At 40.0% G+C, this 14,109-nt stretch overlaps 2 protein-coding genes across 3 annotated transcripts; one reads left to right on the plus strand and one right to left on the minus strand.

Moving 5' to 3' along the window:
* Positions 1 to 1,175: 1,175 nt before the first annotated feature.
* pou3f2a (POU class 3 homeobox 2a) lies at positions 1,176 to 2,371 on the plus strand (the record flags this gene model as incomplete). The annotated part of the gene is given in 2 exon segments (XM_079623518.1): positions 1,176 to 1,224; positions 1,227 to 2,371. Coding segments are annotated over 2 exon segments (1,194 nt in total).
* Positions 2,372 to 8,630: 6,259 nt separating this feature from the next.
* Positions 8,631 to 13,389, minus strand: faxca (failed axon connections homolog, metaxin like GST domain containing a). Of its 2 annotated transcripts, none has more exons than XM_079623049.1 (6): positions 12,902 to 13,389; positions 11,548 to 11,683; positions 11,272 to 11,468; positions 10,695 to 10,912; positions 9,821 to 9,937; positions 8,631 to 9,709 (listed from the first exon to the last, which is right to left on the minus strand). In XM_079623049.1, the coding sequence occupies exons 1-6, from the start codon at positions 13,159 to 13,161 to the stop codon at positions 9,423 to 9,425; spliced, it is 1,215 nt and encodes a 404-aa protein (XP_079479175.1). In that variant the 5' UTR covers positions 13,162 to 13,389; the 3' UTR covers positions 8,631 to 9,422. The 2 variants fall into 2 exon arrangements, with proteins under 2 accessions (XP_079479175.1, XP_079479176.1); XM_079623050.1 differs by having other exon boundaries at positions 8,637 to 9,704; positions 9,816 to 9,937; positions 12,902 to 13,373.
* Positions 13,390 to 14,109: the final 720 nt, after the last annotated feature.

The raw sequence follows: 14,109 nt of genomic DNA on the forward strand, positions 1-14,109 counted from the left end.
CTGGGGTGGAGGTAGAGACTGCCATTCACCTCTCACTGGCCCTGCGGCCCTGCGATGCCCTGCATGCGCTTTTCAGGCTTTGAAATGGGCTTTATGTGCGCGAGGAGAGAGAGAGAAAAGGCTCGAGCAGCTGTGACGTGGGCGGCGTTGTTTCATTCACCTCTCGCCATGGCAACGGACAGGGGCCCGAGAAATATGTCCCCTCCTTGAGCCATGTGAGAGACTCTGAAATCCCATCAGAACATAGAGTGCAGTTATTTCAGCCATGAAAATAAAATACAAACAAATCAAATATAAAACAAATGTCATTATTATTATATAGGCTAGTTATTCCTGAATAATTATTCATTCTCAGACACCTGTTTAATCTCCATAGCTACTGTAAGCATTTAATTCTGTAAATTAATTTAACTCTATTATTAAGATGCTTTGGTTGTGCTAAAAAAAAACGTTAAAACCTTCAGTTAACTATTGCCTTCATTTTTTAAGTTTAAGTTTTTTAAAAGTTAAAGCTCACTGCACTTTTCAACCATTTTGAATTCATTACTGAAGAAAATGAAATTAAAACTCACAAACACAAATTAGCTACATTAATTAGATAGAAGTTAAAATGGGATGATGAAGATATTTTAAAGTGCAGGGCATGTAACAATTATTAATTCTGTGCATGATTATGTCTTAGTCTTTTTTCTTTTTCGGTATGAACTATCTTACGCACTCGCATGTATGTTTATTCATTTTTGAAAAGCAGCTTGTTTTTATCCACTTATATTAATTAAATATAAGATATACAAAACACGCGCCGTTGTATTGTCTTTTTTCATTGTTTGTTTGACATGCACAATATAGGCTATCGACAGTAATAAAATATTAAATTGTTTTCATGTGCTAGTTTTCACGGTTCATTTAAAAAAGAAAAAAAAATTAGTCCTTTTTGTAGAAAACACTCACAATAGCCAATAGTAACGAATGCTAGTCAGAATTAATGATTTTGTTCTTTTGGCATGATCATCCTATACATATCAGCACAATCATTACCTTACAGCATTATAATAATTTTGAACTGAAACATTTAAACTTAATGAAAAACTTAATGAAAGCCAGGCTGGATACCTTTGGAGCCCATTGCGCCCTGTCACTGCTGATCCCTCTGTGCTTGTTTTCGGGAGAGCGCAATGGGATGGGGGTTCTGTGTCGAATCTACTGCGACCAATGAACGCGCCGATGCCACATCTGTCAAGCCGTCCTGACCAATAGACAGCAGCGCGAGGCGGATCTCAGGTGCGCGCCTCTGCGTCTTCGCGGCTCTGGCGCGCTGGGGAGCCGCCTGTGGCACAGAGTAGCTGTAGAAACTATGGCGACCGCGGCGTCCAACCACTACAGCATCCTGTCCAGCTCGGAGCCCGGCAGCATGCAGCAGACGCCGCCGCCGGCCTACAGGGACGCGCACAGCCTTCTGCAGAGCGAGTACACCACTCTGCAGAGCAGCGGGAGCACGCTCGGCCACGCGCACCAGTGGCTGACGGCGGCGCTGTCTCACGGGGGAGAGGGGTCGCCGTGGCCCGCCAGCCCGCTGGGTGAGCAGGACATTAAGCCGGTGGAGGAGCTGCAGCATTCGCCGAGACAAGCGCATCTGGTGCAGCAGAGCCAGCATCACGAGGCGGGCGCTTGGCGCGCGACCACCACCGCGCATATGCCGAGCATGAGCACCTCCAACGGGCAAAGCCTGATCTACTCTCAGCCCGTCTACGGCGAGCCGGGGATGCACCACGAGGACCACCACAGCCCGCATCTGAGCGAGCACGGCCACCCGCAGAGCCTGCACTCGGACGAGGACACGCCGACCTCGGACGACCTGGAGCAGTTCGCCAAGCAGTTCAAGCAGCGCCGGATCAAGCTGGGCTTCACGCAGGCGGACGTGGGGCTCGCGCTGGGCACCCTCTACGGCAACGTATTCTCTCAGACCACCATCTGCAGGTTCGAGGCGCTCCAACTGAGCTTCAAGAACATGTGCAAACTCAAGCCCCTGCTCAACAAATGGCTGGAGGAGGCGGACTCCACCTCGGGAAGCCCGACCAGCCTGGATAAGATCGCCGCGCAGGGGAGGAAGAGGAAAAAGCGGACCTCCATCGAGGTGAGTGTCAAAGGGGCCCTGGAGAGCCATTTCCTCAAGTGCCCGAAACCCGGGGCGGTGGAGATCACCTCGCTGGCGGACAGCCTGCAGCTAGAGAAGGAAGTGGTGCGGGTCTGGTTCTGCAACCGGCGGCAGAAGGAGAAGAGAATGACGCCCCAAAACGGACCGATGGCCGGGAACGAGGATGTGTACGGGGACGCCTCGCCTCACCACGGGGCGCAGACACCTGTTCCGTGAGAAAGAGGCGGCTTGAACAAAATCGACTGTCTCTTTGTCCCGGCCACAAGCCCGTTCGGGGCGGACCGACGGTGATGAAGCGTCTCTGTGTGTGGCACCTCCGAGGGCGCGGAGCGCGCGTGGTTGCGCGAACAATCTACGGGCACGGGCGCGAGAAAACACGCTCTGGCAAAAAACCGAGGCGTTACGCGCCGCGACCGAACCTAAAGAGGGAACGTAAACATACTTTTATTTAAGAGATTTCTTTTCAAGTCCGGGGATCTGTGAAAGCATCATATCACTTCCAACCGAAAGCTGTGAAAAAGGCGTCAGGGGCACGCCATCTTCCCCTCATGACCACAAAAGGTTTATTCCTGATTGAAATGAATCCGGTTCAATGTCTGCTATTCATTCTCATACAACTGTTAATGGCAAATGCTTTATCATTATTATTATTACTATTATTATTATTATATAGCCTATTTAATATCTCCCGTCATGATCACAAAATGTTTAATACTGATTGAAATGTGTCTGCATTTCATTTAACTTCTGATATAAATGGCAATAATAATAATAATAATAATAGGCCTAATATCTAAATAGCTATAAATTATTTACCATAAATAAAAGGGTCCAAATATAGCCTACTAATACACAAAATTTAAAACAACAATAATGGTAGGCTAATAATATATTTTTATTATTATTATTTACAGTATGTACATATTATGTACATTTTAACAAACGTGTTTGAATCTCAAAAAATCTAATTTCGGTCACAACAAAGGCTGCCAAGTGCTGCTGTGTGTTGTTCATGGCAGAACAGCCTGATTTCATGCAGATCACGGATTCACACTGCTGCTGCAAAACAGAGGCCTGAGGAAACATTCAAACCTTTCCTCGGAATCACACAGTGCTGCGGATCACTTCGAAATGTCTGTTTACAAATTACACAAAGCTCTTTGTAATTAACCACTCAATTGGGTTTTTCTTAACATTTTAATTGAATTTCTGTAAGCATCCACCAAAAGCGTCCATGATTTGAGACAGTGGCTTGTTATTTTCTTCCCTTATTTTAAATAAAATAGGGACCCCTTTCTAAAAGAAAGCCAAATAGAATCGTATTATTGTGATATTTCATATTACAAATAAAAACAAACCAGCTTTAATTTAATTAAATTTAATTCATTTGTCTGGAAACGCTTATGGCGTATAAATGTCTATATTTAAAAACAACAACAAGGACAATATAATAAGAGTAATAATAATAATAATAATAATAATGTGAGGCCAGTGTTTCTTGCCCAATTTTTACTATAGTAACATTGTGATTTTGTGCGTCAGCTAAATGTATAAGCCTCAACATGTTTGTATCTGTTTGATATTTTGTGTTTCTTGTTTATCCCAAATTTATCTCTCTTTTTTACGAGAAATACTACACCAGCTGTGTTACAATTATTTGATGGCCTGCATCGAAAAAAAAAGGACATTGTGCGTGGATTTTTAATTTTCTATGGCTCTGTGAATACTTGTATATTTGTGCACTTAACCTGGCACTGCCAAAGCACAAGCTGTCAGTGCGCCCTATTGAGGCCAGTAACGTCTTTGGTTTTGACAGAAAAATTGCACAGTTTTTAAAAGGCTTTTGTCATTAAATGAATACATTTTTATATAAAGAAGTGCCTCTCATGAATCTATGCCCCGTGAATGAAGATCCTCAAGATAAATGGATTCACAATTTCACACATTATGTGAGCATCAAGGCTGTTGAATATAACGTTGCCTCGGGATGAAATGATGCTGTAGATCCATTGCAGCCCGTTGCAATTCATTCGCTTCGATTTCTACGTGACCATGGAGCCAAATGTTTGCCATTCCACTCGTAATGAAGACGGATTAGACGGGTTAAAACGGGAGAACGGAGACGTGTGTGAATATTTTATGATGCTATTCTGAATCTAAATAGGACTATTTTTTAATATTCCAAATCACCCAAAAATGGCTCTATATCATGTAAATGTAAACAAAAGATCATACCGCTACTAATAGAACATTAGTGATCTATAGGCTATATTTAAACGATAACAAATATATTGTTTTAATATCTCAGACAGTCTTTCCAAATATCATCGGCCAAAATCAATTTGCTGCTTCATCAATGAACAATTTTAGGAAAATGACCAAAAACAATCTCAAGGCCTTGGAAATTTCGACTGCTTTGAAAAACCCGCATTTGTGTGTGTGTGTGTGTGTGTGTGTGTGTGTGTGTGTGTGTGTGTGTGTGTGTGTGTGTGTGTGTGGGCACAATTTGTGTGGGCACAAATTTGTACACAGAAGTGAGCTAAATCTGACAAAAAACTCCCAATACCTAATTTTGGGGACGTAGGCTACTCATTCCTATAAACAGCATAAAATCAATTAAATCGTTTTTTGTTTTGCAAAAAATGCAGAAAATATTATTTTAGAGTTAGGGTTAGTGGGTGGGTTATGGTTATAATAGCCTGTATATAACTAGCTGCATTTAAAAACAATAAATCTGCAATGTGCCCAAAATACCCATTTATAACTAAACGTGTGTTTGTGTGTTCGTGTGTCCTCTCTATTGCGAGTAAGTATGTGCTGTGAGCGCCATCTACTGACAAAACGTGTTGGAGCAACTCTAAGTGAAATAGAGACATTACAGTTGATCTGTTTTCTTGGTCTGCTTAATCAAAGATAAAGGTATAAAGTCGTGGAATATGAACTTGGCGATGTATTTATTTGACGGTGTAAATATACCGGTAGACACTCACCTTGCCTGTGTGTTGTCAGTGCAGATTGTAGGCCTATATAAATATTTCTAAAACCCAGCAAGTCTTAAAGGGATAGTTCATACAAAATAAATTCTGTTATCATTTACTCACCCTCAAGTGTTCTAAACCTGCATGAGTTTTCTTCTTCTGTTGGACACCGAATGTTGGTAACCAAACAGTTTCTGGTCCCCATTGACTTTATACTATGGAAGTCAATGGGGACCAACAACTGTTTACCAACATTCTTCAAAATATCTGCTTTTCTGTTCAACAGAACAAAGAAACACATACAGGTTTGGAACAACTTGAGGCTCAAACATTTATAAATGCTATTTTTGTGTGTGTGAACTATCCCTTTAAGTATACTAATGTGTATTGGTTGTGGATAATTTTGAAAGTGACCATAGGTTTTTCATGACAAGTTAGTGTTTGAGAAAAAGTTCTTAGTGTTGGAAAGTTCTTGTATGGTGGCACTTAAAACCTTTGGATCAATCACTCTGGATTGCTTAAGGCTGAAGATTAACATTAAAACTTAATTTATTTAAAAACTTTTGTGTTTTCCTAAATTCTTAAGTTGGATTCCATTTCTGCCTTATCAAAAATTAAAGCCACTTGATGGGTGTACCAGCTATAGATCAGCAAATCAATCTAAAATATCAATAGTTGAATAAGCTGAACTAAATAAATAATCAAATAAAACCATTAAAACTAGAACAAGCATAATGAAATAATTTATAATAATTTAGCTTTAATTTCACTAATAAGCGTCCCCCCGTTTGTGCCACACTATATTAATGCATGTGATTTAAATAGTTGTTTGTGCTTAAAATGAATGTGAAAGACATTCGAGTTTTAAAACCTTGTAAATAATATCAGTAAAGAAGATTTAAAGAATTAACTATAATCAGAAACCAAACAACCAGGAGCGTTTCGTTTAATACAGCTATATTTCATGAAATATTTTGAGTATCTTTAACATATGAACCAGACAATTTTGGTTCCTTATGTTACAGTGATCATTCATGTACACAACCCCATCCCTCCCCGATATTATGTCTAGCCCATAATAAAACCTTAAATCCACCAGGGTCATGATACACACAACACAGACTCTGTATGGCTCTAAAATTAGCACACACACAACTGTAAGAAAACATATGAGAGATTTGAACTTTTACCTTTGCCTTTCTAACATTATTCCATCTGTGTGTTGCCATATTTCCATCACATTTGGCAAATGAGTGGGGGTGTTGGGTATGAGTCTTAACATAACAAGGTAAATAACAAGATTGTCATGTATGGATGATAAAACTGACTAGAAAATAAAGCTCATCAAGGAAGCACTTGCATTTGAAATTGAATTTGAAATGCATACAATATAATCAAACATAAAACATACAGCTCTCAGAGCAAATTTTTGCAACTAAAACAACTATATTCACGAACAAAAAAAATATAGGAAACTCATTAAAAGTCAAGAATAAGTCCAAAATATAAACTCAATCATAAGTGATAAATAAAAAAGTGCTCAAGTGGTTCAGGAATAACACGCGGTACACATAAAATATATAAAAAATATATAATAAGTGTTTGTTAATAGAAACAGGCACAGTCATGAATCAATAAAAACAAAACAAATAAGCAAACAAACAAACATCATAAGAAAGAATATGATGGTTTTAATCAGATTGGCTGCTAATTTTATGCACTTTAATAAAAAAAAAAATGTAATAGGCTACCTTTTCAAACAGTAGCCTTTTTCTAATAAAGCACCAGTTAATGAACCTGTCCTGATGTTTGTATAAAAAATGGTTTTCATACACATGTCCTAATAATTTAGGCGAATTTGTTTTGTTTGAACAAACATCAGATTAGTAGCCTACATGTGCATTTAAAGGGCGTAAAAATGGCGAGACACTTTCCTCTCTTTCTTACAAGAGCTCGATATAGCGTAATGCAGGATTACGTTCAAGATATTAAAAGGGCATTTGTGGTAACACGGAAGTTGTGTGTATGGCACAGCAAGATACAGATTATATCTCTCTACGGAACAGAAAAAAACATAAGTCTCCCGTCTTGCATGTGTCATTTGGTGTGCACCAGCCCCTGGGAGATCATTCCTGCGAGTGTATTCATGTGTAACGATGACTCAGTCGTGCAGCAGATGGATGGACACACACACACACACACACACACACACACACACACACACACACACACACACACACACACACACACACACACACACACACACACACACACACACACACACACACACACACACAGGCAGCTGTCTGTCTCCATCTGTATTGTGTTATGTTCCTCCCTTCTGTAATCGCTGCATTACCGAGGTATTCTGCTCTAGTGTTTTCTGTCATGTCGATGTAAGCCATGATTCAGTCCACAGGAGGCGCTATCGCACGATCACAGATACCCATCCGAAGTGTTTGCTGTTCGACAAACACAAATTATGTTTTTGCCGGTTTTTGCCTACATTCAGCACAGCTGCACAAACATATTGACGGTTGCATGATAAACAGGCTGCTCAACAAACTTGCGTATTCTGTAAAACAGTTTGCATCACTTCGGGTTTAGGTCCATCGCATATGCAGATTATTACCTAACGTTACAAGTTTTTTTTTTTGCCTTCTCACTAACATTCGGATATTAAAAAATCAAATAAAACGTCAACAATAAAAATAACATCCTCATAACATACATTGATATCCGTCAGTTCATGCAGTTAACCCTTTCTCTTCCGACAAGATGCAATGAGACCCGTTTTCCTGTTTGTTCATTTGTTCATCAACTTAAAAAAAAGAAAAAAAAAAGATTCAAAATCTGCATTACATTTAGGCATTTTTTGTAAATGAAAACAGACTGCGAACCATAATTTTACAAGTTTGATCAATTTTATATTTATATTTACCATAGGCTATTTATTCCTATGGGCTATTAATAATTCACCCAAAAAAACAAATAATCTGTAGCTACCAATTTCAGTCATAAAATAGACATAATTGAGAAGTTGCGATCGTCTGTTTTCCCTACTGTGAAGTATATCTTAAGAATATATAGGGAAAAAAAGTAGTTTCAGGACCTGATTTTGTCCATGGGGAATTGATTGAATGGTTGTGGCTTGCTATTGGTCGATCTCATTTGAGTGACAGGTTGTCCCGACCCCTCGCCAGTAAAACACGTCATAAGAGAAAATAAATTGCTGCAAGAGGGAGAAGTTTTAAAAAAAGATCTAAAAAAGAGAGAGGGAAAGTGATTTTGATTAAAGATTACAAGGGCACAGTAATTCAAAAAAAAGTAATGATGTGCACTATTCAGCAATATACTGAAATATTCCAGAAAAAAAGAAAAGAGAATTGTCAATTTTGATTTCAAACACAGATGATGAGAGCTGCAGCAGTGGGGAAGATTTAATCTGACCCTCACATAAAGCTACACTATACCTTCTTTTTTTTTTTTTTTTTTTTGACTGACCCTGGTCACTATATGCTTCCATTATAATCATAAATGTCTTAAATGTCTATGTTAAACAGTAAATTTCATAATTTTCTGTTTTTGGGTGAATTATTCACCAATGCATTGCAAGATTGCTGCAACGATTTGAGAACATACAAAACATCAGCTGATTTCTGGTCGAACATCACAATAATCATCCATAAGTTTACTCCCTCTGCATTTTCTGCTTTTTCCTAACAAGCTTTGTAGATTTTACTGAATAAAACTGGAAATTAATTTTAGATGGACTATGAAATATAGTGTTTCTTTCACATAATAATTATCTACACATTTCAATCATCACCTAAAATCCTTCTTTCTCTCAGACTAATAATAAATCCCAGGATGTAAGAAATGCGGATTAGCTACAAACACACATTGTAAATGGGAGGTGGTCACATGTGATGATGTCATTCTGATGATTCCGAGCACTGTGATGATGTCACACGGCGGGAGGAGTGATTCGGCTGAAGCGTCATTCACTCCCTTTACATTTTCACTCTATCCTCTTTTATTATTTTGTTTGATGTTTTTTTCTTCCTGTTGATCTGGATTCTCTCTGGCCTGGCCTGGTCTGGCCTTTCCTCGTTCAATAAAATCCTCTCTTTCGTCAAATACAAATTTCCCGAATGCTTTTCCCATCTGCTTTATTGCAATCCCTCGCTCAGAGTTGCCACGTCACCATGATAACATCTTCATTTGATCAGCCGGGGGAACAAAGGGGGCGGGGCCCGTGCAGATACATCACAGAGGGGGTGTGGTTATCACTTTAACTGCTCCGTTTCCGAGCATTCTGTGTCCATGTCCGAATCGAACAGAGAGCGTCCAGTCATGTCGCTGTCCGGCGACGGTGTGTTGTGGTGTGACAGAGCGCTGTCCTGCTCCTGGAAGCTGTCGCTGCGCGAGTAGAGACCCAAATCCGCAAGCTGGGAAGGAGAATCCGGCTCCTCGCTCAGTCCGTCGTAGTAAAGGTCATCGACATCCACAAACCACTCCGGCCAGAATCTCCGGCGGATTCGCTCACAGTACATGGCCAGGTTGATGAACTCACCTGTGCCGAGGGAGCAGCTTTAGTCAGCTCATACGTTCAAAACACATGAATGTTTATTAATGTGTATATGACCGTATTCCCATACAAAAAAGCACGACCTATTGACCTCACCTTTGATTAACTGTTCCGGACGCGTTCCAGGGAGAGTCCACATGGCCTGAGCAAGATGACCAAAGACTGCAGCATCTACTGTGGAAAGCTCTGGGCCCATTAGATACTTTTTATTGCCTGTGCAAGAAATTATTATTAATTATATAAGACAATGGTAAAAAAAAAAAAATAGACACCTTTTTCAACAAAAAATCGTAACTAAAGTATGATCTGGTTTATGGGTTATGCAATTGAAAAAAAAACTATTTTCTTAATTGGTGTTTTTGTTAACCTTAAATTATTTTAGAAGGAAAATGACAAGATATAAGTCTTGTTTTCTGAACAAATGATCAAAATTATGTGTTTATGCTTGAAGCGAGAAAAAAATGTCAATGGGGTAACAAAAATAATCTTGCTTTCAATACTCCAATACTTGCTCCACTTCACATCTTTAATCATTCTCAAGTGAATGTATCTTGTTTTAGGAGTGTTTAGATGTGTGTACTGGAGAACAAGACAAAAAAAATGTTGCCATGTGAAAGCACAACTTCAGCTTACTGAGCACTAGAGGGCAGCACAGATCCATTGCTGCATTGTTTTGTAACCTGTTACAAAAGCTCTGAAGTCTCCAGATTGATCTAGAACAGGGATAGGCAAACTCGGTCCTGGAGGGCCGCTGTCCCGCAGAGTTTTGCTCCAATCCTAATCATCAAAACACACCTGAACAAGCTAATCAATGTCTATAGGCTGGTGATTTTGATCAGGGTTAGCTAAACTCTGCAGTGGCTCTCCAGGACTGAGTTTGATCTAGATCTAGTTTTGATCTAAATCACTAAAACACACTAAATCCTTTCAATAAAGCTCACTAACCGTGCCTCAGACATGCAAAACGTACCAAGTAGTGTAGCGAGGGTGCGCATGTCTGTCTCCATCAGAGTGTAAACTTCCTCTTTGGAGAAGCGTCCGATCCCGTGCCCGTACATCTCTCTCTTCACGATGCCCCCGTTCACCTGACTCAAGATCCACCTGAGCATGTCACTCAGCGGCCCGTTTGTGGCTAACATCTTCTGCGTCTCCTCCACATTGTCCACCCACTGACAGTATGCTATCGTCCTAAAGCAAAACAAATCATTTCTCATCTTGATTATCAACACATTTTAGTTGTTCAGTAACCAAAATCTTATACAGAAATTTCGAAGGCCTCTAAATAATCAAAATGATCGAAACATTGCTGACAAACCTGCCTTGTGTCGTTTGATCGATAGTTTTTGCTTTTTTTAGCAAGTAAAATGCCTTTTAGTATAATTGTAGTTTGGGCTGAGGTGTTTTTCCTCCTCAAATATGAGCTCCATATTCTCACTATATCATACTATATGAGGAATCCACCTATATTATGAAAGGTACCTGACCTCTGTCCAGAATATAATGAAGAATTGAAGAAGGTTGTTCAAATACCAGACCATCAGTCTCACCAGTAGAAGTGTTCCTCCACCATTTTGGTGATGGCGCGTGAGATGGCTTTCTCCTGAGGACTCAGGCTGGAGTTGAGGTTCACGCCGAGCTTCTCCTCCAGGAAGTCGATGATGAACTCCGTCCCGCACACCTGCTCCTTATTATACGCGATCCAAGGCATCTTCCCTTGAGGAGACAACTTCCCATCGAAATAGTTCTGAGGAGCAAACAGTTTGTAAAACACCAAAACGTCCATCTCTTTTTAGAACATAATCTCAGACATCATATTTCGATACCTGGTAGGGAAGGTCCGCCATGCGCAGGTAGGTTTCTATTTTCAGGCAGAAGGGGGACAGGCTAGGGACTCCAGTTTTGGGTCGGGCAAACTGATGCAGAACGATGGCGTCTTCAGAGTCCAACTCCTGGTCCTTCCTACAGGCCATCAAATATACACTTAATGCAAAATCTGCGTTTCTTCTCTTCCCTAGCTGGCTTCCTAATCTAGTTGTCTAATAAACCTGGGATTGTGTCCTACAATGATTGTTGGCCCTTGATGAATGCTTTGTTCTTGTTTTGTAAGTCGCTTTGGATTTTTAAAAAAGCATCTGCTAAATGCATAAGTAAATGTAAATATAGAAGAGCATCAGTAATGAATGGATATTAAACAGTTTCACACATGTACTAAAACTATTTATATTTTTAAAACAAGTTCAACAAATCCCTAAGTTAGCCATTTTGTTTAAAAATGCCCCAAAACATCAAGTTCAGAGTTCATTCTTCAGTGTTTTCTATCAGCAGGATTTAGTCGCTGTCCACTTCGCTAGTGCTGAACTTCATTGAAGCATCATACTAGTCGTCAGCTTTCTCTCTTGAGGTTCGTTCTATTTATTTAAACTTAAAACAATTAATCATATGTTATTTGTTTAAAGCATGTCTGAATCAATAGCTTATGTAAATCGAATAACATGTAACCTGAGACGTTTTGCTGAGGACTAACAGCACTGCCATTTCTGCAAAGGTCAGAGAGGATGCAAAAGCACAGAATTAAACCCAATTCACTATGTCTGATCACTACAATGACGGGTCACTATTTACACAGTCTCACAAGGGGTCAATAAAGGTCATTCTGTCACATCACATCAACACAAGTAGACACTATCCTCTAGGCCTGCAACCGTGCCCTTGAAATAGCACACATCAACATCATGTCAACATTCATGATTTAGACGAGGAAATAAACAGCATCTTATTCTTGCATCCTGCTCAAAATTCCTTGAGTTGGAAGGTATTCATTCATTCATCCTATTCCTCAGTGGAGGATAATGAATGGACTGCACTGCACTGTGTTGACTTGTCCAGGATATTAATTTAGTTACTATTTTCTTTCTTAAAGACCCTGTTCATACCCCGGCTCTCACTCCATCCAAGGGCCATAACAACACCTGATAACATGATGTTACAATTCCCTCAATTCCAGGTGAACTAAATAAACTGACACTCTTTTAAATGTGCTTTATAAACTACATATTTAATAGATAGATAGATAGATAGATAGATAGATAGATAGATAGATAGATAGATAGATAGATAGATAGATAGATAGATAGATAGATAGATAGATAGATAGATAGTGCAAATATTCCATAATACCTAATGACAAGCAGCTCGTGTAGCAAATATGCAGCGGCGGCGAGCAGCGCGCCCCCGGTGATGTAGAGTGTTTTCCTCCACCAGGAGTCGGATCCTAACGCAGACATGATCCCTCCGTACTCCTGCAGCGGGTAGGCGATGATGTACCCATACAACGAAAAAGGCTCCTCGGAGCCGCACAACCCGAGCGAGAAGCTCTTGTTCCGGCCCAGTTCAAGCGCGCAGGAGCGGCTCCAGGCGAACCCGACGCGCCAGTACATCCTCTCTCTCCTCTATCCGCCCTTCGGCCCGCTGTGGGTTCGACAGGGGAGGCTTCATCAGTGCCGCAGGGTGGAGGTGGAGAAGATGAGGGTGTCAGAGAGCGGGTGAGGAGCAGCAGCGGGCATGTCTCCTCCTGAAGCTGTCCGTCAGTCCCCGCGATGGGGTCGACATCAGTCCGCAGCCGCTCGCCGCCGCTGTTTACCGCACAGCTGAGCGCGTTGCGTCACCAGGGGCGGGGCTGCTGATGCTGCGAGGGGGCGCGCGGATTCTCGAATTCTCCACTCTCATTGGTCAGATCTGCTGCTGTAATAAGAGAGCTTGATAACAAAAATCTCATAATAGCTCATAACATTTAAAAATGCTTAAATTCCTTTCTTACACGAAATAGTGGATAAAGTAGCTTTGCAACTAACTCCACAGATTAGAAGGGATAATTATGTTCTATTTACACATATTATTATGACTAGAAACACATATAAACATAAATGTTTAATGTAAAGTGAATGCATGCAGTGGCTCAAATACCTAAATGATGTCATTGCACTTTAACAAAATATCAAACCAACGGCATTTAATTAAAAGAAAAATGACACTAACCTCAGTTTTATATATTATATATATGTCTGTCATGACAACTCTCTATTCTCTCTCTCTATATATATATATCCTGTATTTTAGTGCTGTCAATTCAATGAATCGCTTCTAACAAAAGATTTTGTTTATATGTGTGTATATGTATATATAAATATATTATATGTTTGTGTGTGTACACACCCATTGATGTATGCCTAATATATATATATATATATATATATATATATACACACACATACTGTATATATGTGTGTGTGTTTATTTTATATATATATACACACACAATCGCATCTAACAAAAGATTTTGTTTATATGTGTGTATATGTATATATAAATATATTATATGTTTGTGT

Source organism: Phoxinus phoxinus, assembly GCF_949152265.1.
Source record: "Phoxinus phoxinus genome assembly, chromosome: 9".
NCBI lineage: Eukaryota > Metazoa > Chordata > Actinopteri > Cypriniformes > Leuciscidae > Phoxinus > Phoxinus phoxinus.

Bases quoted from the DNA above. Each gene is read 5' to 3' on its own strand.
- faxca (XM_079623049.1), bottom strand. From the start codon at position 13,161: ATGTACTGGCGCGTCGGGTTCGCCTGGAGCCGCTCCTGCGCGCTTGAA. The intron at 11,684-12,901 runs GTATTATGGAAT...GATGGCCTGTAG, and splicing joins CACGAGCTGCTTGTCATTAG to GAAGGACCAGGAGTTGGACT. The intron at 9,710-9,820 runs GTGAGGTCAATA...CCCTCGGCACAG, and splicing joins TCCGGAACAGTTAATCAAAG to GTGAGTTCATCAACCTGGCC.